Raw genomic sequence first — 26,841 nt, 5'->3', positions numbered from 1 at the left:
TTTTTGTTTCATTTGCCCGAGTGTTACTTTAACATCCTTGGACTTTCAAATATTTCAAACTCCGCAGGGGAATTCGTGTCATACTGGCACATCTAGTTTTATCAATAAATGTGCTCATTACCCTATATCAATACTGTGATTGATTGTTATCATACTGGGTAAGTTATTTTGGAATATATCATTAGAGTCTTTCTTTAGATATTTTTTCGGCTGACACCGAGGTCGTGACAATAGCTCTCGGACAGTCATCCGGGCGAGCTAATAAAAGCACACAATTAAATGACTTGTCGGATATAGTGACGTATTTTGTTCAATTAGGCGATTCATTGGTTTAGAACAATGCTGGTGATCATGGAATAGTTCTTATATGTGCTGCAATTGGACGTGGCCCTGATAACTGGCGTGAACCTGCTTTTATAAAGGATGTCGTTGAGCTTACAAACTAGTACATATTCCCAGTAGATTTAGAAATAACGGTTTCATTTTATTCATTTAAAAGATCCCCACAGGTTCAATTCTTCTGTGAACGTTTTGATACCCTTAATACTTATACGTGTAAAGTGGACATGCACGGTTTGTTTCCATGTTAATTTTGGGACCCACATACAAAAATTAGGAATAGCACATCAGTTTTCAAGAGATTAGTCAATGGAGAATACACTAAACATCTTTTATATACTATGTAAAAGGATTTCAGAATTTGAAAAATGAGCTATAACCAAAATTCGACCCATCATTCACGATACTATTTCAGTTGACCTAGGTCGAAATTTCTCGAAAAATACAGAAAACCAAACAAGGAAAATATTCAATATAAACACTCTATCTTTTTTAATATTAGTATTGGATATAAGAGGATGACGTTTGCATAGACCTTTTCAGGACAGTAAATTGTTGATCTAATTGAATTCGACATTTCTAAGCATTACTTAATGACGCGGGTATTTGGAAATGTACTCAATGTTTTATGTTTAAATAAATAATCAATTCTATTGTGTATAAAGTTTAAAACAGAACAGTTCAAAATAGAATAGTTTCTATTTCTGTAGGCTGTTTGTTTGCTTTTTTTATTTCTGGAATTGGTAATTCACTTCGTTCAATTCCTTTAATCTTTATTAGCTGGTACCCACCGATAGCAGCAAAACTTCGCTTACCGAGGACAAAGATGAAGACGCCTACCCCAGCGGGAAACCGAACGCGACCTCACAGGAAGAGGAAACGGACACGTCAGCGGAAGTCGTACAACCAATTATGACGTATTCGATCCTAGATCAATCCATACTGAACTGGCCCGCAATACAGGTTCTGAATTAGAAAGATTCTTGTTACTGTCAATCTTATTGCACTATATGTCCTCTGCTGAATCATCATAAAGTCTCATAAACTTTGTATCAAACTCACCATGGTCTTCCAGTCCCAAACTGTAATTTTATACATAAATTTTAACATATAATTTGTACATTTGAACACTCTCATTATAAATATTATACAATGAATTCTCTGTCTATTAACACTTTGTTTGTACATTTACCTATTAACATGCCACAATATATTTGTGAACTACATGTAATATTACAATGATGTATCTACCTATTAACACTCTGGTTGTAAATGTACTTAATGACACGCAACAATATATTTGTGAACTAGTGTAATTTTAACATAAATTTTAACAGTGAATACATACAAGTCTGACATCATTTCAGAGAGGCATGTAACATTTGTTTTATTCTTCGTCAGGGCTGGGCTCAGAAGCAGTGGATAAAACGACAACAAACAGTGATCAAGGAATGCCAGAGTTCACAAACAGATACCTTACTGAATAAATGTAAGTAGTAATAGACAGAAACTCACAGACAGATAGACAGACATATATACACACTACACAGACAGATAGAGAGACATATAAACTCACTACACAGACAGACATATAAACACATTACACGGACAGATAGACAGACATATATATACACTACACAGACAGATAGACAGACATATATATATATACACTACACAGACAGATAGACAGACATATATACATACTACACAGACAGATATATATATATACACTACACAGACAGATAGACAGACATATATACATACTACACAGACAGATAGACATATATTACACACTACACAGACAGACAGATAGACATATATACACACTACACAGACAGATAGACAGACATATATATACACTACACAGACAGATAGACATATATTACACACTACACAGACAGATAGACAGACATATATATACACTACACAGACAGATAAACATATATTACACACTACACAGACAGATAGACAGACATATATTACACACTACACAGACAGATAGACAGACATATATTACACACTACACAGACAGACAGATAGACATATATACACACTACACAGACAGATAGAGAGACATATAAACACATTACACGGACAGATAGACAGACATATATACACACTACACAGACAGACATATATACACATTACACAGACAGATAGACAGACATATATACACACTACACAGACAGATAGACAGACATATATACACTACACAGGCAGACATATAAACACATTACACAGACAGATATATATACACACTACACAGACAGATAAACATATATTACACACTACACAGACAGATAGAGAGACATATAAACACATTACACGGACAGACATATAAACACATTACACGGACAGACATATATACACACTACACAGACAGATATATATACACACTACACAGACAGATATATATATACACTACACAAACAGATAGACAGACATATATACACATTACACAGACAGATATATATACACACTACACAGACAGATATATATATACACTACACAAACAGATAGACAGACATATAAACGCACAGACATATAGACACAGAAAGACAGACAGATACACGACAAACCAAATGCAAATTTAAGTAAGGACACATCAATAGAAGCACTATAAAGTGTATGACGGTAAATACAGACAATGGGTATCTTACTGAGATAACTCGTCACTCGCGTCACGTAATTAACTAATATGTACGTCGTCATAAAAAAAAAACTAGAGCAAAATATCATTTTGTTCAAAATGTGATTAAAATGCTCTTCACTGACTTTGTTCTTTCTAATAAAAAATAAAAATCCAGAAAATATGGAAAACAGCACCCTACACATGTAATTAAACTTCAGACGAAGTACTAGTACATGTACACTAAAAATGTTAAGGTAGTACTCTACATCGTCATAATGGCTGACTTCCTGTAAAAACATGGATGAAAAAATCGATATCAGCAATATTTGACTTTTCCTTTTCAATTTCAATACCTAGCCGAGTAGCTCAGTAGGTTTGAATACCGACTGCTGAACTGTAGGTCGCAGGTTCGAGTCCAGCAGGGGTTTTAATTTTTTTCCAGATTACTTTCTATTAAAACTGTATTTTTTGACAAAATAAAGTAAATTTGAAAATTTTCAACTTCAAAATATTGTTGTACATATCCTCCACTTTTCATCCACATCAAATTTCTCTGGTGTAGCATACCTCCTTAACATGAATTTTTCATTTCCAGTCAATTTGACCCTTGAGCGTCATTTAACCTTAAGGGCTACTAAGACTAGAAGAACATGGTAAATGTATGTGTAAGATATCAATACAACAATGACCAGAAATGTAACTTACATCTTGCGCACAAAGAATTTTAATGAATGGGACTTGTATAATTATTCAACCTTCCTGAACCTATCATTGAGTCAAATACTGTTTGACGTGTTTCATACCGATCGTCAGGCCGTTCTTGGCACACTGATTTTGACTACGTATTACTCCGTTTACCTGATCAAGATATATGACTCACGGCGGGTGTGACCGGTCGACAGGGGGTGTTTACTACGCCTAGACACCTGATCCACCGTGGCCAAACGTCATTTGTATACAACCAGTCCTAGGCAGGATACAATCGTGTTTTTAACGCAGAGTACAATCACCCCTTACTGCAATTTACAATGGAGAGTGTAGATGTCCGTGAGGAGGGGTTAGAAAGTGACCCATAGTTTTCTTTGTGCATATGCTTCTTAAGAATCATATAGCCTATCAGGTGACGCAATGAATTCTGATTTGAATGATATATAGCATTCCGCCAGATCCCCTACCACTTATTCAAACACTTCAACACAGAAAATTTCGTGTAAATTGGTCTCTGTCGTTCGTTTGTTTAATATTTTTAGAAAACAGAAAAACCCACCTAAAATTCAATGATATCAGTGAAGAGACAACATCATTACAAAATTTAGTGTATACCATGAACGTCAGGAAGAAACTTTGCGATGAAGACGTTTATTAATGATAATTAATGTATAACGCTGGATACAACTATTCCAAATACACCGACAATGTTATCCTCGTTTTGTAAAATAGCTTTCCTATTAGATGGAACAAATAAAGGATGAACTTTGGTACAAAAGGAACATAACAACAACAGAAATTCCCCTGTCCGTGACCTTGACCTCTTTAGTTTGCTGGATCACTCAGGTGACCTATTGTAATTGGTATGCGTCCACCGCCGAGTGTCGTCGTTAACAATTGGACATTTTAAACATTTTATTAATAAATACCATTCCAATTCTTTTCCAGTTTGGGATCAAACATCTTTGGGAGAAGGGGGCAAAGTCGTAAATTTCATAATTCCACCACGCTCGAGGCTTATGGGCAAAAACTTTTTAAAAAATATTGATCAATTTTCAAAAATCTTTTTCTCTACAACCACACATCTGTAAGAAAATCTAAATGCATAGCCGTGTAGAGCAGGAGGGCCTCTACCAGATTGTAAATTTCATAGTACCAGTTAGGGTATAGGCTCTGACTCAAAGGGAGCGTCAAACTTGGTAATTAGTGTTTATGTGTAAAACACTTAAATAACATCTTATATAATGTTTCTGATATTAACTTGAAACTAAAGAGAAGTAGGTAGTCCTTTACAAAGAATGTAAATTTCAGGATCCTAAAGATAAGGGTTTGGGTTCCAGGGTGGAACTAAAATTATCATAGTGATTATTGTCTTTATCATTTGAAAGACTCCTTTAATTTTGCCGATACTGTAGAAAAACTAAATGCATGTTTAGAAAAAGGAGAAAGGGATGTACCAAAATTGTGAATATCGCAACCCTGAATCTAGGGTGAGTCCAAAATAGTTGTAGAGTGTTAATATTACATAATTATATCATGTAAAGTCTTTCCTCAGTATGGGCACTTTCGGAAGCATTTGAGCTTTAAGAACACATCTTGTTTAATATTGATGCTGAATATTAGAATTTAACTGTAGGCCTCTTGTTTTAAAAATAACGTAATTCTATTCTCATAGGAACAATACTTTATGCAAGATACCATCGTAGTAAGTTTCAGGAAAATAGATTAAAAATTGTAAATTAAGAATTTGTTATAAATCGGATAGAAATGTAATGAAAATCTACAGACTACATAAACTTTTCCTCCAACGATTGTGACTTTTTATCTTCAACAGTGAATGTCGTAACGAAGATCTCTATGCAACATGCCGTTTGTACTGGCAAAAGATGGGTGGGAAATATAGTTTAAGGAGACTCTACATACCACAACGACTCCGTAAAATGTGCGCGTGTATTTCATTCAGAACAAAGTTAATTTACGCCCATGTAATAAAAGAAAAGATGGGGTTACTTTTATTACATACAGGTATGCTAATAATCACTTCCTGTGAAATAACCGGGTACATATTACTACAAGATACCGGGACAGAAAAACCCACGTGACAGAAATATTGATTATTCCAACACTAACCCATTGATGTTTTATATCAGTGATAGGCTCAGAGACAGACATGGCGTCCAGCGGGTTTGAGGACTCGAACAGCACGGACCCACGCCCCCAAGTCAACATCAGTTCTCCCGCCATCAGCATCAAAAACAAGGCACCCTCTGAGAGCAGTCAGACCACCACAAAATCTCCAGGTACTCACTCAGACACCATTACTGATCCCTGATAAATCTCCAGGTACTCACTCAGTCAACATTACTGATTCCTGATACTCACCCAGTCAACATTACTGATCCCTGATACTCAGTCAACATTACTGATCCCTGATACTCAGTCAACTTTGCTGATCCCTGATACTCACCCAGTCAACATTACTGATCCCTGATACTCACTCAGTCAACATTACTGACCCCTGATACTCACTCAGTCAACATTACTGATCCCTGATACTCAGTCAACATTACTGATCCCTGATACTCACTCAGTCAACTTTGCTGATCCCTGATACTCAGTCAACATTACTGATCCCTGATACTCACTCAGTCAACTTTGCTGATCCCTGATACTCACCCAGTCAACATTACTGATCCCTGATACTCACTCAGTCAATATTACTGACCCCTGATACTCAATCAGTCAACATTACTGATCCCTGATACTCAGTCAACATTACTGATCCCTGATACTCACTCAGTCAACATTACTGACCCCTGATACTCACTCAGTCAACATTACTGATCCTTGATACTCAGTCAACATTACTGATGTCTGATACTCACTCAGTCAACATTACTGATCCCTGATACTCAGTCAACATTACTGATCCCTGATACTCACTCAGTCAACATTACTGATCCCTGATAAATGCCCAGGTACTCAACTCAGTAAACATGTATTCAATTCTTTATTTTCCTTACCAATAGTACAAAGGTATTGAGAAAATACATACAGCTGTATAAGTATTCATACAAATATATAATATGATGTGTTCACAATATACACTGTATACATATGTACAAACTACAGCAATATAAACAAAGTATTACTGGTCATTAATATCGGAACAGATCAAATATCTGGTTTTAATCAGATTGCATGAAAAGTCACATCACTCAACTGCGCATCGCATTTTGATTTATGTATTTCATGAAGTCTTCTATTTACATAATTATTCAAGCCTCGACTAAGAAGAATCCCAGTTCCCGTCTTCTTTTACCCACATGGATGCAGTACATCACCTGGTGTCTTTGTGTCGTCATTATCGTCTGCTCTGCCGTCCTGACGGTGTGGATAGGCATCCGGTTTGACGAAGTTCGCAGTATCTTGTGGCTTCAGTCCCTCTACATCTGTGTGATGGTCTGTGTATTCGTAGTCCATCCTACAATGGTAATTATCTGTTTATTCCAAGTCCATCCTACAATGGTAATTATCTGTTTATCTGAAATTCATCCTACAATGGTAATTATCTGTTTATTCCAAGTCCATCCTACAATGTTAATTATCTGTTTATCTGAAATCCATCCTACAATAGTAAATATCTATTTATCTGAAATCCATCCTACAATGGTAATTATCTGTTTATCTGAAATCCATCCTACAATGGTATTTATCTGTTTATCTGAAATCCATCCTACAATGATAATTATCTGTATATCCCAAGTCCATCCTACAATGGCAATTATCTGTATATCCCAAGTCCATCCTACAATGGTAATTATCTGTATATCCCAAGTCCATCCTACAATGGTAATTATCTGTTTATCTGAAATCCATCCTACAATGGTAAAAACCTTGATATATTACTAGTTCATCCTACATTACCCCTGTTCCCCTTTTAACCTGCAATAGTAAATATCTGTTTATCCCTAGTCTATCCTACAATGGTAAATATCTGTTTATGCCTAGTCTATCCTACAATGGTAAATATATGTTTATCCCTAGTCTATCCTACAATGATAATTATCAGTTTATCCCCAGTCTATCCTACAATGGTAAATATCGGCGAAATTTTTCAATACGTGTTCAAACTTATGATAAAAGCGAGCATTTGATTTGTCCTTGAAGATGAACAGGCTTTGAATTGACTTTTAGATTTTATCCTAACTCTTGGGATATAATTTCTCAAAATGTTGTGATTTTTAAATGCACATACTTCTCTCATTAAAATTGTGCGAAATAAAGTTTTGATGGTAATTACAGCCATCGCAAAAACTATACAGTATGTTTCTTTTAGTGAGAAATTCTATCCTCTTCTCTCCAGATTTGCTTGTCCGTTCTGTACACAGCGGCCAGATATCGCTGCGATCCCGGTATATTAGATCATTATGAAGAGGCATACTTTGGAGAAACTGCAGAAAGGGAAATAATTCGCCAAAGGAAAGAACAATCGGGTGAAAGTGTAAACGAGGCTGAAGAGCTGGAGAAAGTAATATATACTGTTTAATCCGGATATTTGTATTTCCCGTGTTTATCTAAAAAATACTAAGATTGCTCCATGATAGAAGTAACAGAGTTACATGTATATGCAATCTTTTACACCAGGCTGTGGCGGCGAGACAGAGATCCCGATATCTACGGTTCGCTCGACCTCCTCAAGAGAAACAGCTCATTGAAGCAAGGAAAAAAGTCCTGAAAGAGAAGAAGGCCCTTAGCATTCTAATGTATGGAAGACCAATATCACTGTTTTAATTTTTTGTTGCTGTGTAGATACTTCATTAAGATCACGGCTTAATATACTACATGCTTTATTATTAGGCTTGTAAATTGCATGGATCGTAACTTCAAGATTTGATAATATAATATATTATGTCTAATAAAGTTTTAAACTTATCCATAATTTCAAAACAAGAAAAAGAAATATTGTTGTTAAAAAAATACTTTTTGGGATACGACAATGAATATGGATAGGGCTGGTACATACGGCAAGTGTGTTATATACCGTTACACTAAAACTCCGTAGGAAAAATAGTCCCGTAGAATTACGGAGTTTGGTGCATAAGCTAGCCTAGTTCCCGAGGCCTTACGATTGTGCAAGCAGAGTGGTTGCACAATCGGAAGGCATCGGGAATCAGACTAGAGCATAAGCGTGCGAAGCATGAGTTTAAAAAACGTTTTGGGAAAGAAAACTTATTCCGTTTGGACGTTAGTGTTTTTTTGTACGTCCGTCTAAGACAGGACATATGGTATGGCTTTCGTGTCCGTCCGTTTGTCCGTCAGCTTTGACGTGACTGGTTCATAACTTACATACATGTACATTGTATTATGAGACCTTGAATCATCAAACTCTGTCCTGAGTAGAAAGTAGGTCGCACTTTAAAGTTAGGTCACTGTGACCATTGATCATGATGATATGGCCAAATATGTCTCCGACTCCTTACTGGCCTAGAATCATCAAACTTGGTCAGTCAATGCATCTTAGGTAGAAGGTGTGTCACCTTGACCTTTCATTAAGATGTTATGACCATATTTCAAGGAGTTCAGTTGGACATAGAAATGTCATTTTGATAAGAACTAAATTACATCTGTCCAATTAAATATCTAGCAATACATTTGTCCTATCGGAGTAATGAAATAAGCCATGGTGATTCAAAGAGTTCAGCTGAACCTGTAATGATCATTTTGATAAGATCCAAACCGCATCTGTCAAATTAAAGATTAATTAATGAGTGTAATGTAAGAAGGCTGTGGAAATGATTGTCACTATGGGATATTTCTTTGTACAACCCAAATTTGTTACTAAGTAATGAAAGAAATTATCTAAATACACGAAAGGCAAAAATAACGAACAGTGATCAATCTCATAACCCCTACAATCAATACAAAATTGGGCAAACATGGACCACTGGATATACCAGAGGTGGGATCAGGTGCCTTAGAAGGAGTAAGCATTCCCTGTTGACCGGTCACACCCGCCGTGAGCCCTATATCCTGGTCAGGTAATAGAATAAAATGTTATTTCAGTAGTTATTTGAACAAATCAAGAGATATATTGACAAATCAATTGTTATACCAAGGTTGACATGATTTTGTGTCATGCACACTAATGAATAAACATCTGACGGGCGTATCCTTTGCCACGGCAAGAGGATCATAAAAATATGAACTTATTTACAAAGTTATCGTGTGTTTCCTTTATGCAAAAACATCAACAAAGAAAAAGTTACAGTCTACACATAAAACATATACCAATCAACGTGTGCCAATAACGAGCATGTGGTTTTAACAGAAATATTTCAATTACCTCTTTCCCGCCACAGCAGTGATTCATATGATGCTGTTCTGGCGGGACTTTTCAAATATCTTTGATTAAAGTTAGATTTGAGCAATGGCAACCTATCGCCAGATTAAGTCAAAATTAGCACCCTGCCAGTTGAAACCCCCAGCTACATGTACTCCGTATAACATTCAACAACTTTCTAAACCAAGGCAAGTTGTAGCGAAATAACTGAATTGGTTCAATACGTTTTCATTGCAGAGACATTATATCGCTGGTGGTCATGTTTCTCGTTGTCTGTGTGATGGCTTACGGCAAAGATATACAGCCAGAATACCATATCAACAGGGCCGTCTCCGACCATTTCCTCAGGTCTGTCTGTGTGAATCTCTTGCATCTACCCGGTATCTGTTTGAAAATATCGGACTTTGAAATTTCTCTCTCTTTGTGATGGCTGTATTCAGACAGGATATTTCTTTCTTTCATGGAGTCTATTTGTCGAAGGTGTTATCAACTCTTCTTAATGCTGTAAATTGAAAAATATAATTTGATAGTTTTCATTTCAAGATGTTCATGGTTTGAGGTTAATTAAGTCCATGTGAATTATGAAATAATCGTGAAACTGATAACTGTTGGAAATAATAGCCTTGCAACAATTGTGAAGTTGCAGCGCCGTAGAATTACATTGCGTATTTTAACAATATTTTGAATTTTAAGGGGAGGCAACCAAAGCTTTGAATCCATAAAATGCCGACAGGATTGGTTCAATTGGGCATCCACAACCTTGGTAGACAAGATTTATGCGGACAATTCGCTAAAGAAACAGGTAGGCATTTAATAGTGCAAGTTCTTTATTGCTTTACAGCTTAATATCAGTACAATATTATAAACAACATAAACATGGCGGTGGTACATTTACTGGAGAAGATGTATACGTACTTAAAATTACAAATATTAAAATCATGGATTACAGCTTTCTCATAGAATTATGTAATATTTTCTAAGGTTACAAAGATCTTCGAAATTTCCCGACAAACTAATATAAAATAAGCCGCCACCTTTTTGATATTGTTAGTATTTCTTAGATAGAATGGGATCAATTTGTGTAATTTACATATTTGTTTGCTTATTTGCAAACCTAATCTTTAGTAAATGGTTGTTTGTATTAAGTTGTCCCAGCCAATTAATTTTGTATATTTTGGTCTATTACGTCATTTTGTTTGATCTTGGTTCATTACGTCATTTGTTTGATCATTATACATGTAATAAATGACACGAAACGCTTTGATCGTATGCAGTACATGTTCAAGTGCTTGCGTCTGTAAATGGTCACTAATAAACTTTTACTTTTTGAGTTCGAAAATGGCTGAAATTGTATGGCGTTGGTGTGCACCTATAAAAGGGGCATGAAAACCATTTTAGATGAAAATTTTCAAATTAAATTTTTCCTTTAATGCTTAACTAAGGCATTTCAAATGGTCAGCAAAAATTTGAATGTCAGTTGTCGAGGTATATGGGAGACACAGTGCGCATAATTCTTTGTTATGTAAACAAGGTTCGTGCCATGTTTTTGTTTACATAGGTTAAATATGTTGGTAAAAGTTTCTTTCAACGCAGATTTTTCAATTTTCAAGTTAATTCTGAACACTTTTAAGTAGTTTGTTTGGCACATCTCATTTTGTTTTAAACATGCTATTTTCTATTTCGCAATTTATATGTAAACAAAAACATGGCACTATCCTTGTTTACATAGCAAAGCATTGTGAGTGCTGTATCTCACTTGTAACTCAAAATATCTGATATCAAAATTGTGGTTGACCATTACAAATACTTTAGTTGAGCATTGTAAGCAATAAAAATGGGAAAATAAAATTTTCAACTCAAATCGTCTCCATGCCCCTTTAAGAATGAATTCTTGTGATAATCAGACAATTTAGAATAGTCTTTTCTAATTCAAACTTATTTTTTCATGTACAGCACAATAAATTGAAATAGGCATATCCTATATATAGTACAAGTATACATTTAAGCCTTCTCTTATTAATGCGTCATATGCGCATGTCTTTTCTCCAGTTAGGAAACATCATCGTCTGGGTCATGTAGACAAACTCTTTCTTGCTTATTTTGTAACATTTAGCGCTATTAAACATGGGGTCTGGAGAATTGGGCTTATAGGGGACTATATTTTGTAACATTTAGCGCTAACATGGAGTCTGGAGAATTGGGCTTATAGGGGACTATATTTTGTAACATTTAGCGCTAACATGGAGTCTGGAGAATTGGGCTTATAGGGGACTATATTTTGTAACATTTAGCGCTAACATGGAGTCTGGAGAATTGGGCTTATAGGGGACTATATTTTGTAACATTTAGCGCTAACATGGAGTCTGGAGAATTGGGCTTATAGGGGACTATATTTTGTAACATTTAGCGTTAACATGGAGTCTGGAGAATTCGGTTTATAGGGGACTATATTTTGTAACATTTACCGCTAACATGGAGTCTGGAGAATTGGGCTTATAGGGGACTATATTTTGTAACATTTAGCGCTAACATGAAGTCTGGAGAATTCGGTTTATAGGGGACTATATTTTGTAACATTTAGCGCTAACATGGGGTCTGGAGAATTGGGCTTATAGGGGACTATATTTTGTAACATTTAGGGCTAACATGGAGCTTGGAGAATTCGGCTTATAGGGGACTATATTTTTGGTGGAATCAACGGCGTAGTAAAATGCCATTTTATTCCTTCAATTAAACAACTCAAAATAAATTATGTCTATCCCTCTTGCGTCCATTGTAGATGTATTTATCCTTGTTTATTTGACCTCGTATCTGCATGTATATTCATATCCGACACTTCGGATGGTGAGTGTTGTTGGTTTCTCTCTCATTTTGCAAAAAAGATGTACTTCGATTTCTTCTTTCAGAAACCAGTTTTACAAGGAAATATTTATATAATCGGTCACGTGCAGCTACGAAAGGTAAAGGTCACCGACAGAGCATGTGCAGACATGGACCAGCTTCCTTACCTGTCCTTAAAATGTCGACAGAATTCGCCATCATTACCACGTGATCAAGACTATGCCACATTTAAAGGAAAAACCTCACCATATCTGTTATTTGGTCGCCATGGTATTTACGATAACTCAGGATACGTTTTAAAGCTGGATCATTCCAGGTACTTAATTCTGAAAATAAGAGAATATATTCGAGATTTTGGTATGGGACAAGAGTCTTTTGAATCATTTATTTTTAATGCACGTTATTCAGGTAGAAAATATCACATGTCATGATTGAAGCCTGTCACAAAATCTCAGCATTATACAATTGTAACAAAAAATGCATAAAGAAGGAAAATATGCAGTTCCAAAGTATATTTATATAACACATACTTTGGAACTGCATATTTTCCCTCTTTTTCTTTTTTTTAATTTGAAGTATTTTGATTATGTGATATCAGCTCTGTCTTTTTTGGATTATATAAACTTGTCAGGGTACTAATAATTGTGACATTGCATTGAACCATTCCCGAGGCCGTATTGCGGGGATTTACTCCTGTTGGAAAAAGCCCCATTCTGAACTCATTGAATCTTCATTTTGCCAAAACTCACTTTCCGGCATTTCTACCAATACCTTTGTATTTTTTTTTTAAATTCAAAATACAAAAGGAACGGTAAACGTGCTTAATATTTGAAGTAGCCATGTTGATTTTCAAATTCATCTCATTTTCTTTCAGAAATCAGACTCGAAATCAAATCCTAAATCTGACCTCTATAAACTGGATAGACGACTACACAAAAGCGGTCTTCGTTGAATTCACCACATTCCACCCGCCCTCCAGTCTTTTTACTTCTGTTCAGCTGTATTTGGAAATATCAGATACAGGAGATGCATTTCCTGGAAACAGCATCAGCTCCACCTACCTGTACAAGTATATAACAAGGGCAGATAACTTTCTCCTGTTTTGTGAGGTAAATAATCAACCAAAATGAATATTTTCATTTGAAAAAAATTGCAATTGATTTTTAGTACTATAATCATATAATTTCATTTTAAATGTAATATTGATTACGTCAAAAGTTTATTGTAACAATCTTGAATGCTAGCTGAGACCATAGCGATATACATGTAGCAATGTAAGTCCTTTTTACTTGGCATATTTCATCTAATTGTGTGCGTTTTCTTTGGAAACCATCTTTTCCGTTAATGAGATAATGGTATATTGTGGAACTTGATTAAGGTGCCTATTTGGCCAGTTTTAAGCGTGTTTTATTTTCTGGACGATCTGTCAATTTACCTCCCCGTAAGCCAGAAGATAACTGATTTTGTGTATTGTGCGATTTGGTTAATCCTCAGTCCACCATACTAGTAATTTGATTTAAATGATAACCAACATCACCTTAGCCATTGTTATCCTATAAGTCATATAGTGTTGGTCAGTTTTACCGACATTTCGGACATGAGTTGTTCATTTTGATATACTCCGTATTTTAAAACGAACAAACATTTTTTGAAATTTAGAAATGCCTCAGCTGAGGTCAAAGGTGAATGAAAATTCTAACCAACGATCGAAAATCATTTTGTGTCATCATTCAAACTATTCGCTAAAATGGAAGAAACAAGGGCGCGGCCTTCTCTCTCTCTCTCTCTCTCTCTCTCTCTCTCTCTCTCTCATGATGTGGCTTTGAAGTTGTATGAAAAAGCTACTTTAACAATTTTTGTTATTGCAAAAGAGTTTTTAATTTGGTAATAATTGTTTTAATTTCATTATTAACTTGACACTATTATTTCAGGTAGCATTCAAACCTTTAAAGGACACATTTTAATTTTTTCAGATGATATTCATTTTGGTGACTGTCTGGAAATTAAAAGTCGTCATCTGTGACGTCATAAAACTCCATTGCTTGTTTTTCCAGTGTGGTTGGAAACTTCTGCAGGTAAATACATTATAACGATTTGGTTTTCCTGAGAATCAAATTTACTTCTAGTTGAGATATGCACAACTTACATGTTCTACAATCTTCTATAAGCAAATGAAATTAACATTTACAAAGGACATTTTATTACAATATTCGAATAAATCTCCCGTTTTGTTTGTTTCCCTAGTGCATTTGGTCTTTATTCTGTTTTCTGTGTATCGGTTTCCGTAATCGTCACATTTATTACTGACCCCGTGTCCAACTGTATTAGCATAGTACATGTATTTCACACCGATATTTGTTTTTTAGAATCTAATTCTTGAATCTTTATGTTTGATACTATATCTCCAAAGATATGAAATGAATTTGTTTTGTTTTCAGGGCATATTGAGCGTGGTATCTGTGACTTACATAGGGTGCAATGTCTACCGATTCTTTCTGGTGTCAAACATCCTAGAATTACAGCGGAGGACTTATAACGAGGACTTTGTGGACGTCTCATTTGTCACATTCTGGGACGAGGTGGGAAATGTTAATGACAAGAATGATAGATATTTCTTCCCTTACATTCTATCGCAAATTAGGACTACTTATCTTACAAATATACTAAATGTTTCCTCTGTACTTTAAAATAAGCAGTTTTACTTTCGTCACGTGCTCGGCTTTTAAAGTGAAAATAGCCGTTTGATATGGAAGTTTATTTAGACTTTGATATTTACATTCCCACATAATTTTGCTATTTAAAGCCTGTATTAAAATGTGTTGTGGTTTATTTGATATCAATTCCCTGTGATATCACAAAGCCACACTGAACAATAAGGCTGACGTCACCATACCAATCCAACCAATTGCAAAGTACGAAATGGTTGTATCAATATTTAGATTGACAAGCATGGTAAGTTGTAGAACTTCCATGAACGGTGAAGATAACGAACGGTGATCAATCTCATAGCTCCTATAAAGGTGAAGATAACGAACAGTGATCAATCTCACAACTTCTATAAAGGTGAAGATAACGAACAGTGATCAATCTCATCACTCCTATAAAACTGAAGATAACGAACAGTGATCAATCTCATAACTCCTATAAAGGTGAAGATAACGAACAGTGATCAATCTCATAACTCCTATAAAACTGAAGATAACGGACAGTGATCAATCTCATAACTCCTATAAAGGTGAAGATAACGAACAGTGATCAATCTCATAACTCTTATTAAGGTGAAGATAGCAAACGGTGATCAATCTCATAACTCCTATAAAGGTGAAGATAACGAACAGTGATCAATCTCATAACTCTTATAAAGGTGAAGATAACGAACAATGATCAATCTCATAACTCTTATAAAGGTGAAGATAGCAAACAGTGATCAATCTCATAACTCCTATAAAGGTGAAGATAACGAACAGTGATCAATCTCACAACTTCTATAAAGGTGAAGATAACGAACAGTGATCAATCTCATAACTCCTATAAAGGTGAAGATAACGAACAGTGATCAATCTCATAACTCTTATAAAGGTGAAGATAACGAACAATGATCAATCTCATAACTCTTATAAAGGTGAAGATAGCAAACAGTGATCAATCTGATAACTCCTATAAAGGTGAAGATAACGGACAGTGATCAATCTCATCACTCCTATAAAGGTGAAGATAACGAACAGTGATCAATCTCATAACTCCTATAAAGGTGAAGATAACGAACAATGATCAATCTCATAACTCTTATAAAGGTGAAGATAGCAAACAGTGATCAATCTCATAACTCCTATAAAGGTGAAGATAACGAACAGTGATCAATCTCATAACTCCTATAAAGGTGAAGATAACGAACAATGATCAATCTCATAACTCCTATAAAGGTGAAGATAACGAACAGTGATCAATCTCATAACTCTTATAAAGGTGAAGATAACGAACAATGATCAATCTCACAACTCCTATAAAGATGAAGATAACAAACAGTGATCAATCTCATAACTCCTATAAAGATGAATATAACGAACAGTGATCAATCTCATAACTCTTATAAAGGTGAAGATAACGAACAATGATCAATCTCATAACTCCTATAAAGGTGAAGATAACGAACAGTGATCAATCTCATAACTCCTATAAAGGTGAAGATAACGAACAATGATCAATCTCATAACTCTTATAAAGGTGAAGATAACGAACAGTGATCAATCTCATAACTCCTATAAAGGTGAAGATAACGAACAATGATCAATCTCATAACTCTTATAAAGGTGAAGATAACGAACAGTGATCAATCTCATAACTCCTATAAAGGCGAAGATAACGAACAGTGATCAATCTCATAACTCCTATAAAGGCGAAGATAACGAACAGTGATCAATCTCATAACTCCTATAAAGGTGAAGATAACGAACAGTGATTAGCTAAATCAAAACATTGTGATGGATCTAGTATTATTTTTGTCGAAACATTTTAGAAAACATTAATGTTTTAGCAATGAATGATTCTAAACGGGACTTTTCAGCACTTCTAAAACGTTTTTTAAAGGTGAGACTCCTTATTTTTCATATTTCGAAACCAACAGTTGCGTTTATTTCTACTTTCAGTTATTGCGATGCATGGTTGGCTGTGTGTTGTTTGTTGTCATTTTACAATCGTTACGACTTCTACGATTCGAGAGAATGTTTCTACTGTTTGGTAAAATTTACAGCCGGACTCACAAGGAGCTCAAATTACTGGCGGTAGGTTCTCCCATTCTTAATCTATAACACTTGATTAATGTTCAGAGCCGTGATTAAAACTTCTATCCTACATGTAGTAAGCTACAGTTTGCTAGTAATCTGATCAACGTGTTTTACCAAAGTATCAAATATTCAAAAGAATTAGATTAAAATGTATTACTCTTATTCTAATTCAGGTAACCAATTTTTTAATGAAAATTAAATCAAAATGTTTTGTTATCTGAGCAATTCATAGTATCAAAGTTTTCATTGATCATAGTTATTCAAAATATAAAAGTTTTCATCATAGTTATTCAAAATAAGTTAAAACAGTCCTATAGACTTTCAGAGTGTCAAGGTTGTTTTTACCTAAAGCAAATAAAATCACATCAAAGTTTTTTGATTTACAAAACCTGTCATGTCAACCCTACGAGACTGTATATACGCATAGCTTTCTTACCTTATTTTCCTCCATACAGGTTCTCATGCTAATCATCCTTCTGACGTTCGCTTCTCTTGGACATGCCTTATTCGGAGCCTTCTTTTTCGGTTTTATTGACTTCTGGAGCAGTATATTTACTGTATCTGCCATATTTTATGGGCGCTATGTGGACTTGACCTCTGAACCCTCTCTGATCCATGCCACACGGATGTTCGTGCTATTTGTCACCATGCTTAGTCTTGGCCTTTCTACGGCATATGTGAGTATCCAATTTTGGGCTTGATATACATAATAATGAATGTTTTATGTCAAATCTTCCAAGGACTTACTAATGTACGGTATAAATCTAATGTAGACCCGCAAAAGGACTACCTATTTTTCAAGATCTAAGCAAAGGTTACTTTACTTTGATGTAATCTCTATGTACAGTTGATGATCATAAGATACAAGTGCACGAATGGCTTCATATTTTTATGGCTTTTCCCGGATTTTTCAAGTTTTATCAAAATGAAAATTTCTTCAATGTTCCTTTCCGCAAACAAACTGTGTGCATAATTAGGGACATGCTTTACACGTGTATGCTTTGTATTTATCAAAAAATGAGACCAATTCATAGTGAAAAAGGATATGTTCCCTGAAACGCTCCACGTGTTTGGATTTTTTTTTTTTAAAAGTGCTAAAGTGACATATTCGGTGAAAAACGACTCCAGACATCAAAGTACAAACAATGGCGCGAAACTGGGTGTACATTTTATCATGGTAGTGTCACACAAATACCGGAAGTTTTGAATACTAGTGATGCATATTCCAAATCTTGAAAATTCCACATGAATATTCATTTCAGGGGCTAAATTAGGTTGTTCTAATGCCTATATGTAGCTCTTTCTTATTAGGTAGAATTAATGATTTTTTTAATTTCAGGTTGTAGCTTTCCTTTCCTATCGTTTTCGTATAACCAAGAGGCGACAGCATAAGGTGCTGGTACTAAGCGGACCGGAAACCCTGATGTACTATTGGCGCATGCTCCGACTCTGGTCTGGATTGTCTGCCTCAGACATTAACATAGAACAGGAAGTGGAACCCGACAACACACTTCCTCCGGTAAACAAACTCATCATTGCAGTGTAATTTGTGAATACTAATCTGTGGCGGTGGTTATGCTAGGTATCTTGAGCATACATTTTTTAATGACAACATACCATATGAGTGGTGTTTTAGCGAGAGCTAATTTTAGCTACTTTATAATTCCAAGGAAGATGGCTATTACCTCCGATATGGAGTAAATTGTTAGCGATATCCAATTTTAGCGACTTCATCAGTCTCGCTAATAATACCAAAATTAAATCCTCGCTAAAATTCTGCTTATAAGGTATAATGTGGTGGGTAAACTCTTGGCAAAAAAAATCAGTATTTTCATCATCGGCTTTAATAGATGGTGTGCAAAAAAGTCACCTCCGTAAGAATAACTAATCTATCTGTGCCTGTCACAATTTACATAAAAAATAAATGAGATCGACAGAGACAGTCTATTAGCGAGCGAAACTCTCCAATGATTACACACGTGAGTCCAGTGATTTGCTCTTCAAAAACTGAAAAATGAGGGAGATATCCCAAACTGCTCTGGAAAAATGTCGCCATCACTGCGAAACTATCATGTTTTCATTACCTAAAATTCGTTTTATAGACATTCCGTGAATTATTTAAGTTTTTCCGGCTTTGAAAAAAATATAGATTCACGGGTGGCGTATTACAAGTATCACTTAAGCTCTGTTACCGATGATAATGCGCTTCGAAATATATGACGTCACGAAACATCAAATAATCATCTCCGAACTTACAGGAAGCATCATAAAAATGAATTATATTCACAAATAAATTGTAATGGTGTTTTGATTTTATGTGGATACGCCACAATCAACTGGACACAAAACAATTTCATCACAAATACAGCTGACAGAAAAATCTAACACTGGAACGACCCTCATTGTCACAGGTGGCATACAAAATTCATGCGACAACAACAAATCCAAACAAAGACCCCGCGTCATCTATGGCACAGTTTCGGATGACTGACATTTTTCTTGAATAGTAACGAAATTCATTAATGACCTTTTATGAATTAAATATTGTGACAGTCAATATCCATTTTTATTTATATTTCCCTGCGAACTATTTCTAGCGGCGAAATGTTACGAATGAAGTTCGGGTTAAGGTAAACGTATGGGAATATTTGAAAAGCAAATTAAATATTCTGTAAGGATAGAATATGTGATAAAAAATCGCATGGTTTGTTGCTGGATATGATTTATTATCGAACTCGTTGTGTGTTTTCTATCCCCGAGCTTTGGTGCGGTGGTAATAATCATATCTAACAACAAACCATGAGAGATCCTATATTTACACGTATCTAACCAAATATATTCAAAACGGACATTGTGTTCAAAGGGCATCTCTGTATCCGTCTATGTTGTCTTTGGAGTGACAGATCTATCAATATTAGTGTTCACTCTTTGCAGGAATTTACAATGGCTGAAATAGAATATCAAGTGGACGAACTATTCTTCCGAATCGCAGCTTTGTCGGGTTCCCACGGTCTGCCTGAAAAACCCACCAACTACTTCACAGATTCTGATGGCACTTATGGCGCGGGGGATGATGGGATATCAAGTGGTGGATCTGAGGTTAATTCTAGTTTTATTACATTATTTTCAACCATGTCCCCACGACACCCCAATGATTTACTCACCCTAATATGGCTGGTGTTGTTTTTTTAAAAATGCATTTATTTAGTTTCTAGGTAGATTTATGGCACTTGACGTTTCTCTTCACAGGTTCACGATGAAGGAAGATATGAACGTGCTCAGAAGATTGAAGACAACATTTGCTGTCTAGAACCTTGGAGACTTGAACATCGTGTTCACAAGATTGAAGACAATCTTTGCAGAGAGCCATACTTAGCGCAGCTTCTAAAGATAGATAACATCGGAACCGAAAATCTATCCAAAGACCAAGAAAACCAAATCAGGTATTGAACTGTTTGAAGGTTGACCTTCTCGCCAGATTCGTTGATTCGTGGATATTCATCTTTGAGTTTGAGGGCCCATCGATAAGCTTTCATTCAGTCGTTACCAGCTTTAGGTGATGTGCCTCTGACCGATGCTAAGAGCCCCGAGTCGATTATTAGCAGTGATAGTTCGGTATTGTGACGTATAACTGAACGTATGTTACAAAAATATATGAATTGGGATAATTATATATAACAAAAATAATACAAAACATTATAAGGTACAAAAATAAACAAAAATATTTATAATCTCATCATTCCCAATTCAGACTGAACTGATTCTTTCAAAAATAGGATAGGCTTGATCCGTGGAGAGGCTCGGGTAACTTCTCAATCGATTGATTTATTGATTGATTGATTGGTAACTTCTAAGGTTAATCAAAACAAAGAAAACGACGGGACAGCGTCTCGCTATGTTCACTTATAGGCTGCCTCATTCAGGCTCTATTTACTGTCTCAATCAAGTTTAACTGCTGACTCACCTACAATGGTTATTAGAAAGAGTTTCCTTATATTTGACTTTATCAGTGTAAGGAGGAAAGGAAACCCTTATTCAGCCACGTCTATGTCATTTACCTTAATCTAGGCCTACTTCAGACAATCTTAATTGAGATTAAATGAGCGTCGAAGTTCTCAAAAAGACATGTTTTTTTTAATGAGATATCAGTCTCATTTATACCCATCTTGTTTAAAATATGAATTTTGATTGGCTAATCACTTTTCATATCTCCTTGGTATAAAAGAGTTCCAAAACATGAATCTGAATCTGTAAAAAAGATATTCTCCAAAACCACAAGCGTACAATTCATAAAATCTGTATTTGTGTAATGGAGTAAGTCCCAGGATAATTCACTAAGGTATATTGGTAAATTTTATGAAATACTGCTAAGATTCAGTTCGCTTTATTCCATGCCTCACGATTCTAGCCGATATAGGCTATGATCTAAAAAGTCAAGTAGCAATACAGATATCCCTTAAAAATCCCATGACTCTTTTATCAACAAAAAATCACATCTATACAGTTTAACAAAACAGTATCGAATCCTTTATTATAGATGTATAGGTACCTATGTGAATGATTTATTACCATGCTGGCCGTACCATTGGATTCTCCCATAAAGATCCATAGAATGACTGTTGGAATCCTTTTGATTTTTTTTAAACAGCTTCAAAATGATAACAGCATGTAAAACATTATATGACCGGTTACGAAAGCCTAGTGGTGTGGGTGGTCGCTTCGCATCTGTTCGATTCTCGGTCAAACCTAAGATGCTTAATGAATGTTTCTTTGTCAGGTGCCCGCCATTCTTAATCTCAAAATAACGTAGAAACATAAAGCAGGGTTTGCAGTTCGCAATGCTGCGGTCATTATTCTGCGATATCATCAATTCGCAATGCTGCGGTCATTATTCTGCGATATCATCAATTGGCCTAGTCCGTTTTGGAAACTGCTATGACGTCACGAAATGACTTAATTCGTAGCTTTAAAGGTAAATGATCAGCTGTATATTTCTGAGTCGTAGTAGAATTAAGAGAAAATCCTTGTTTTCGTGGATGTTGCAGGATAACCTCCGAGGTCGAGAAATGTTTTGAAGTACATGTATTTCCAATCCGAGGCTTTTATACTTCAAACAACATTTCGAGATTGTCTCGGCTTTTATAATTCAACATTTCTCGACTTCGGAGGTTAATCTGCAACATCGACGAAAACGCGAACTTTATTTCCTAATTAAACGAGGGTTTGCAATGATATCTAGATAGTCACATGATAGTATTAACCCAATATTGCTCAGCAATTTGGTGGCTCAAATATTTGGAATTGTACTTAACCTTACGTCACAGGTCCCGTGGGGATCCTGGTTAGAATAGGTCCTCAGTACCTCTTGCTCGTCATCAGAGGCGACTAAATGGGGCGGTTCTTCGGATGAGACCGCAAAAACCGAGGCCCCATGTCACAGCAGGTGTGGCACAAAAAAGACCCCCTGCTAAATGGCCATAATCGTCGATCATATGCCTAAATTTTGCAGCCCTTCACCGGCAATGGTGACGTCTCCATATGAGTGAAAAATTCTCAAGAGCGATGTAAAACAAGATACAATCAATCATATGTCACAGATTATCACTCGTTGGCGAATGCTATAACCCTGGTAAAGGCACCTTTGGTTACATCTATTGTACATGTATTTTTTCAATGGACCAGTCAGCATCTGATATCTTTCAATGAAAGTATAATGATATAAATATTGTCCTCTAAATGCAGAAATGGATAATATATGCCCATTTAGAAAAATAAACATTGTCCATGTGATGGAACAGGTGGTCAGTTGTGTAATTTGGACAAGGCGTCTATGGAATTATTGTGTGTAGTGATTAATAATGTTTGGACTTTTGCTGAAGGTCGCATTTGGAACTGGAAATATTCCGACAACTGCAAATTCAGAGGCAAGAACCAGCAGACGAGAATGAGAAAGCTGGACAGATACCGGATTCAACTGATCAAGACCAGAAATGTGGGGTTCCAATCAATGACACGACAGGTGTAAATTCTACTCTAATCACAGGTAAAGAATTATCTGAGAATTTCCGATTAACCATATAACAGGTGTAGATTGTAGTATCAATATCCTTTATTTATACAGGATAGCGCAATTAGTTTTACAAACTAGTTTACATTGTGGTCCCGTCTTTAACATATATACATGTACATATCGAGAACAAATATCATAAAACATGAAAATATCAGTAATTTACGTACAGATGAGAACTACCCAAATGAGACCATAAACACCTGAATATTATTGAGAATCAAAATCATGCTTGAGATTTAAAAGATGGCGTAATTGTGCATTTTCTTATAAAATCTGGTAATGAGTTCCATAAAATTGCTGCTGAAATGATAAAATATCTAAATGGGGCGGTCCTTTGGATGAGACCGCAAAAACCGAAGTCCCGTGTCACAGCAGGTATGGCACGATAAAGATCCCTCATTGCTCAATGGCCATAAGCGCCGAGCATAGGCCTAAATTTTGCAGCCCTTCACCGGCAGTGATGACGTCTCCATATGAGTGAAATATTCTCGAGAGGAACGTTAAACAATATTCAATCAATTAATCTAAAATTTTCTGTTTTGGCTCTTGTAACATAGATAAAATTATTCGAGTTCCGTCTTGTATTTGATGTGTTTACCTTATTCACAAAATCTAAAAACATGCAAATACTCTGGAGTCATACGATGTAAAACTTTAAACATAAGAATAACTTTTTGATATGTAAAATAGTCAGACAAAGGCATCCACCTCAAATTTGATTGCATACAAGAAGTTGACACTGAATGAGGTACTTTGATGTGTAAAATGATTCTTGCTGGTCTTTTCTGTAATTCAAAAAGTCTATCAATATTTGTTCTTGATGACGTGAATCTTGAAGAGAGGTTATATATGAATATTATGGAGATCAGGAGTATTCAGATTAATTTGTAGCCCCAGTAATTGTTCTCTTCGTTGTGTATTAACTTGGTTAGAATTACTGTATACAGGGGCCTAGCTGAGTAGCTCAGTAGGTTAGCACGTCGACAAAAAGAGAGGAAAAAAACATGTCGACTACTGAACTGTAAATGGCGGGTTCGAGTCCAGCAGGGGTTTTAATTTTTATTTTCGAGATTGCTTTCTACTAAATCTGCAATTTTTTTTTGGACTAAATAAAGTAAATTTGAAAGTTTTTAATTTCATAATATTGTTGTACATGTACTCCACTTTTCTTCCATATAAAATTTCTCTGGTGTAGCATACCTCCTTAAAAGAGTGATAGAGAAAAAGCAATTTCACCCAGTCTTAAATTCGCCCACTGACAACAAGGGTAAAATAAAATGGAAAATAAAATGAAAATAGAATGGGGACGAACATCCCTGTATAAAGTTTTCCCCGTCCCGTATCGCATTGCAGCATGTTATAGTTATCCCCCTTTTCAGAAGAAAATTTCTCTCGCTTAATGTTGAAACCTGTTATTTTTTGCAGAAGTAAAGCACCTGGACGGGAAACGAGATATACGCTCTCGATTTGGTGAATCGGATTTCAAGTCTCAAGAAAATAGTTCCTCAAATCCCGATTCCCCGGAATCCACTAAAAACTCTTCTACTAATACCAAAAAAAGTATCCAGGAAGACACATCGCCTGAAATTAGTCAAATAAAAACAGGGGTCAAATCACAGATTTCAAAAACTGTGAAGAAACCAGATTTACCGGCCAAACCAACTTTCCTCAACTCCGGTCCATTACGGGGAGGGTTGTCAAATGACGTCAGTAAACCATCATTGATTAGTAGTCCTACATTACGACAGCTGAAATCTGACAAAATCGGCATCCGTGGGGAAAAGAGTGGGGTTAAAGGTGAAAGCAATAGCGGAAGTAGTATTACGGAGTCTAGTTCCGGGTCTGAACAGGACGCGATACATGGACATATTCCACCGATCGGGAAACGGAACTTACGTAAGACAAAGTCACGTGGTAAAGGAAAGGGACCAGTGAATCTGTCGTCTGTTCTTCTGGATGAAATCGAAAGTGAACTCAGACAGCGAGAAGTTTCCGGCGGTGAAGATGACCACTTTGTTATTTTAGAACAGGATGTTTTGGAGGATCAAGATATTGACGATAATTTAGATGCTTAAAATCAATTTATTTTTTATCTTAATGAATATACATGTATATATTTTGAATTTTGTTATGTTTTCTTTTACCGTTAAATCATGATAGAGAGATATCGATATCATGCAACCAGAGTCAAAGCAATATTTACATAATGTGATTAAACGTTAAGCTGGTATGGATTGACTAGTTTTTAGGAATAACGTGTGTACATGTAAATTGCTACTCACTCCACGCGGTACATGCTGGATTCTAGCTGTAGGTTAATAACGCGCGTAATTATACACAGTAAATGAGTGAAAATGTATATGTCCTTCTGAAATATCTGTCATTACGTCAAAGTAAATATCTGTCATTGCGTCAAAGCAAATATCTGTCATTGCGTCAAAGCAAATAAATATCTGTCATTATATCAAAGCAAATATCTGTCATTACGTCAAAGCAAATATCTGTCAATATATCAAAGCAAATACAGTGTATCTGTCATTACGTCAAAGCAAATATCTGCCATTATGTCAAAGGAAATATCTGTCATTGCGTCAGAGCAAATATCTGTCATTGCGTCAAAGCATATATCTGTCATTACGTCAAAGCAAATATCTGTCATTAAGTCAAGCAAATATCTGTCATTGCGTCAAAGCAAATATCTGTCATTGCGTCAAAGCAAATATCTGTCATTACGTCAAAGCAAATATCTGTCATTACGTCAAAGCAAATACATGTAAGGACAACTTTCAATTCAGGAATGTATTTCAAACATGATTTTAAATTTAATGTTAGCATTTAAGATTTCAAGAAAGACTTTACATGTCATTACTGGCTTATTTTGCTCTCATTACTGCACAACGTCAACTGTATAGTGTACTATTCGGAATAATACATATACAAATGGAGAGAGAGAGAGAGAGAGGTGTTTTCTGAAGAAAGGAAAGCTAAACTTGTGAATACATTTGTCCTCATCAAAAACCCACAGTAATAAAGTTAATCTAAAACCGTCTGAATTCAAGAAAAACAGATTAATTGGGTGAAAAGGAATATTTATATATATATATATAATACTCAAGCGGGGGGG

At 35.6% G+C, this 26,841-nt stretch overlaps 1 protein-coding gene across 4 annotated transcripts in view; it reads left to right on the top strand.

The window, feature by feature from the left end:
- LOC125665513 (polycystic kidney disease protein 1-like 1) overlaps positions 1-25,840 on the top strand; it is a 221,997-nt gene extending 196,157 nt beyond the window's left edge. For all 4 annotated transcript variants that reach the window (XM_048898165.2, XM_048898166.2, XM_048898167.2 and 1 more), the window contains 19 exons: positions 1,120-1,302; positions 1,741-1,828; positions 5,830-5,979; positions 6,963-7,171; positions 8,046-8,210; positions 8,327-8,445; positions 10,260-10,370; positions 10,716-10,824; positions 12,929-13,179; positions 13,738-13,972; positions 14,837-14,938; positions 15,302-15,442; positions 17,510-17,644; positions 18,103-18,324; positions 18,987-19,166; positions 20,582-20,746; positions 20,897-21,090; positions 23,527-23,690; positions 25,143-25,840. In XM_048898165.2, the coding sequence (XP_048754122.2) occupies positions 1,120-1,302; positions 1,741-1,828; positions 5,830-5,979; positions 6,963-7,171; positions 8,046-8,210; positions 8,327-8,445; positions 10,260-10,370; positions 10,716-10,824; positions 12,929-13,179; positions 13,738-13,972; positions 14,837-14,938; positions 15,302-15,442; positions 17,510-17,644; positions 18,103-18,324; positions 18,987-19,166; positions 20,582-20,746; positions 20,897-21,090; positions 23,527-23,690; positions 25,143-25,792 (3,573 nt within the window). In that variant the 3' untranslated portion in view covers positions 25,793-25,840. The remainder of the gene's footprint in view (positions 1-1,119; positions 1,303-1,740; positions 1,829-5,829; positions 5,980-6,962; positions 7,172-8,045; positions 8,211-8,326; positions 8,446-10,259; positions 10,371-10,715; positions 10,825-12,928; positions 13,180-13,737; positions 13,973-14,836; positions 14,939-15,301; positions 15,443-17,509; positions 17,645-18,102; positions 18,325-18,986; positions 19,167-20,581; positions 20,747-20,896; positions 21,091-23,526; positions 23,691-25,142) is intronic.
- The last annotated feature ends 1,001 nt before the right edge of the window (positions 25,841-26,841 follow it).

The sequence above is a fragment of the Ostrea edulis genome, chromosome 10 (genome assembly GCF_947568905.1).
Source record: "Ostrea edulis chromosome 10, xbOstEdul1.1, whole genome shotgun sequence".
Lineage (NCBI taxonomy): Eukaryota > Metazoa > Mollusca > Bivalvia > Ostreida > Ostreidae > Ostrea > Ostrea edulis.
The sequence above is the reverse complement of the archived record's forward strand: the minus strand, read 5'-3'. Positions and strand labels throughout refer to the sequence as shown.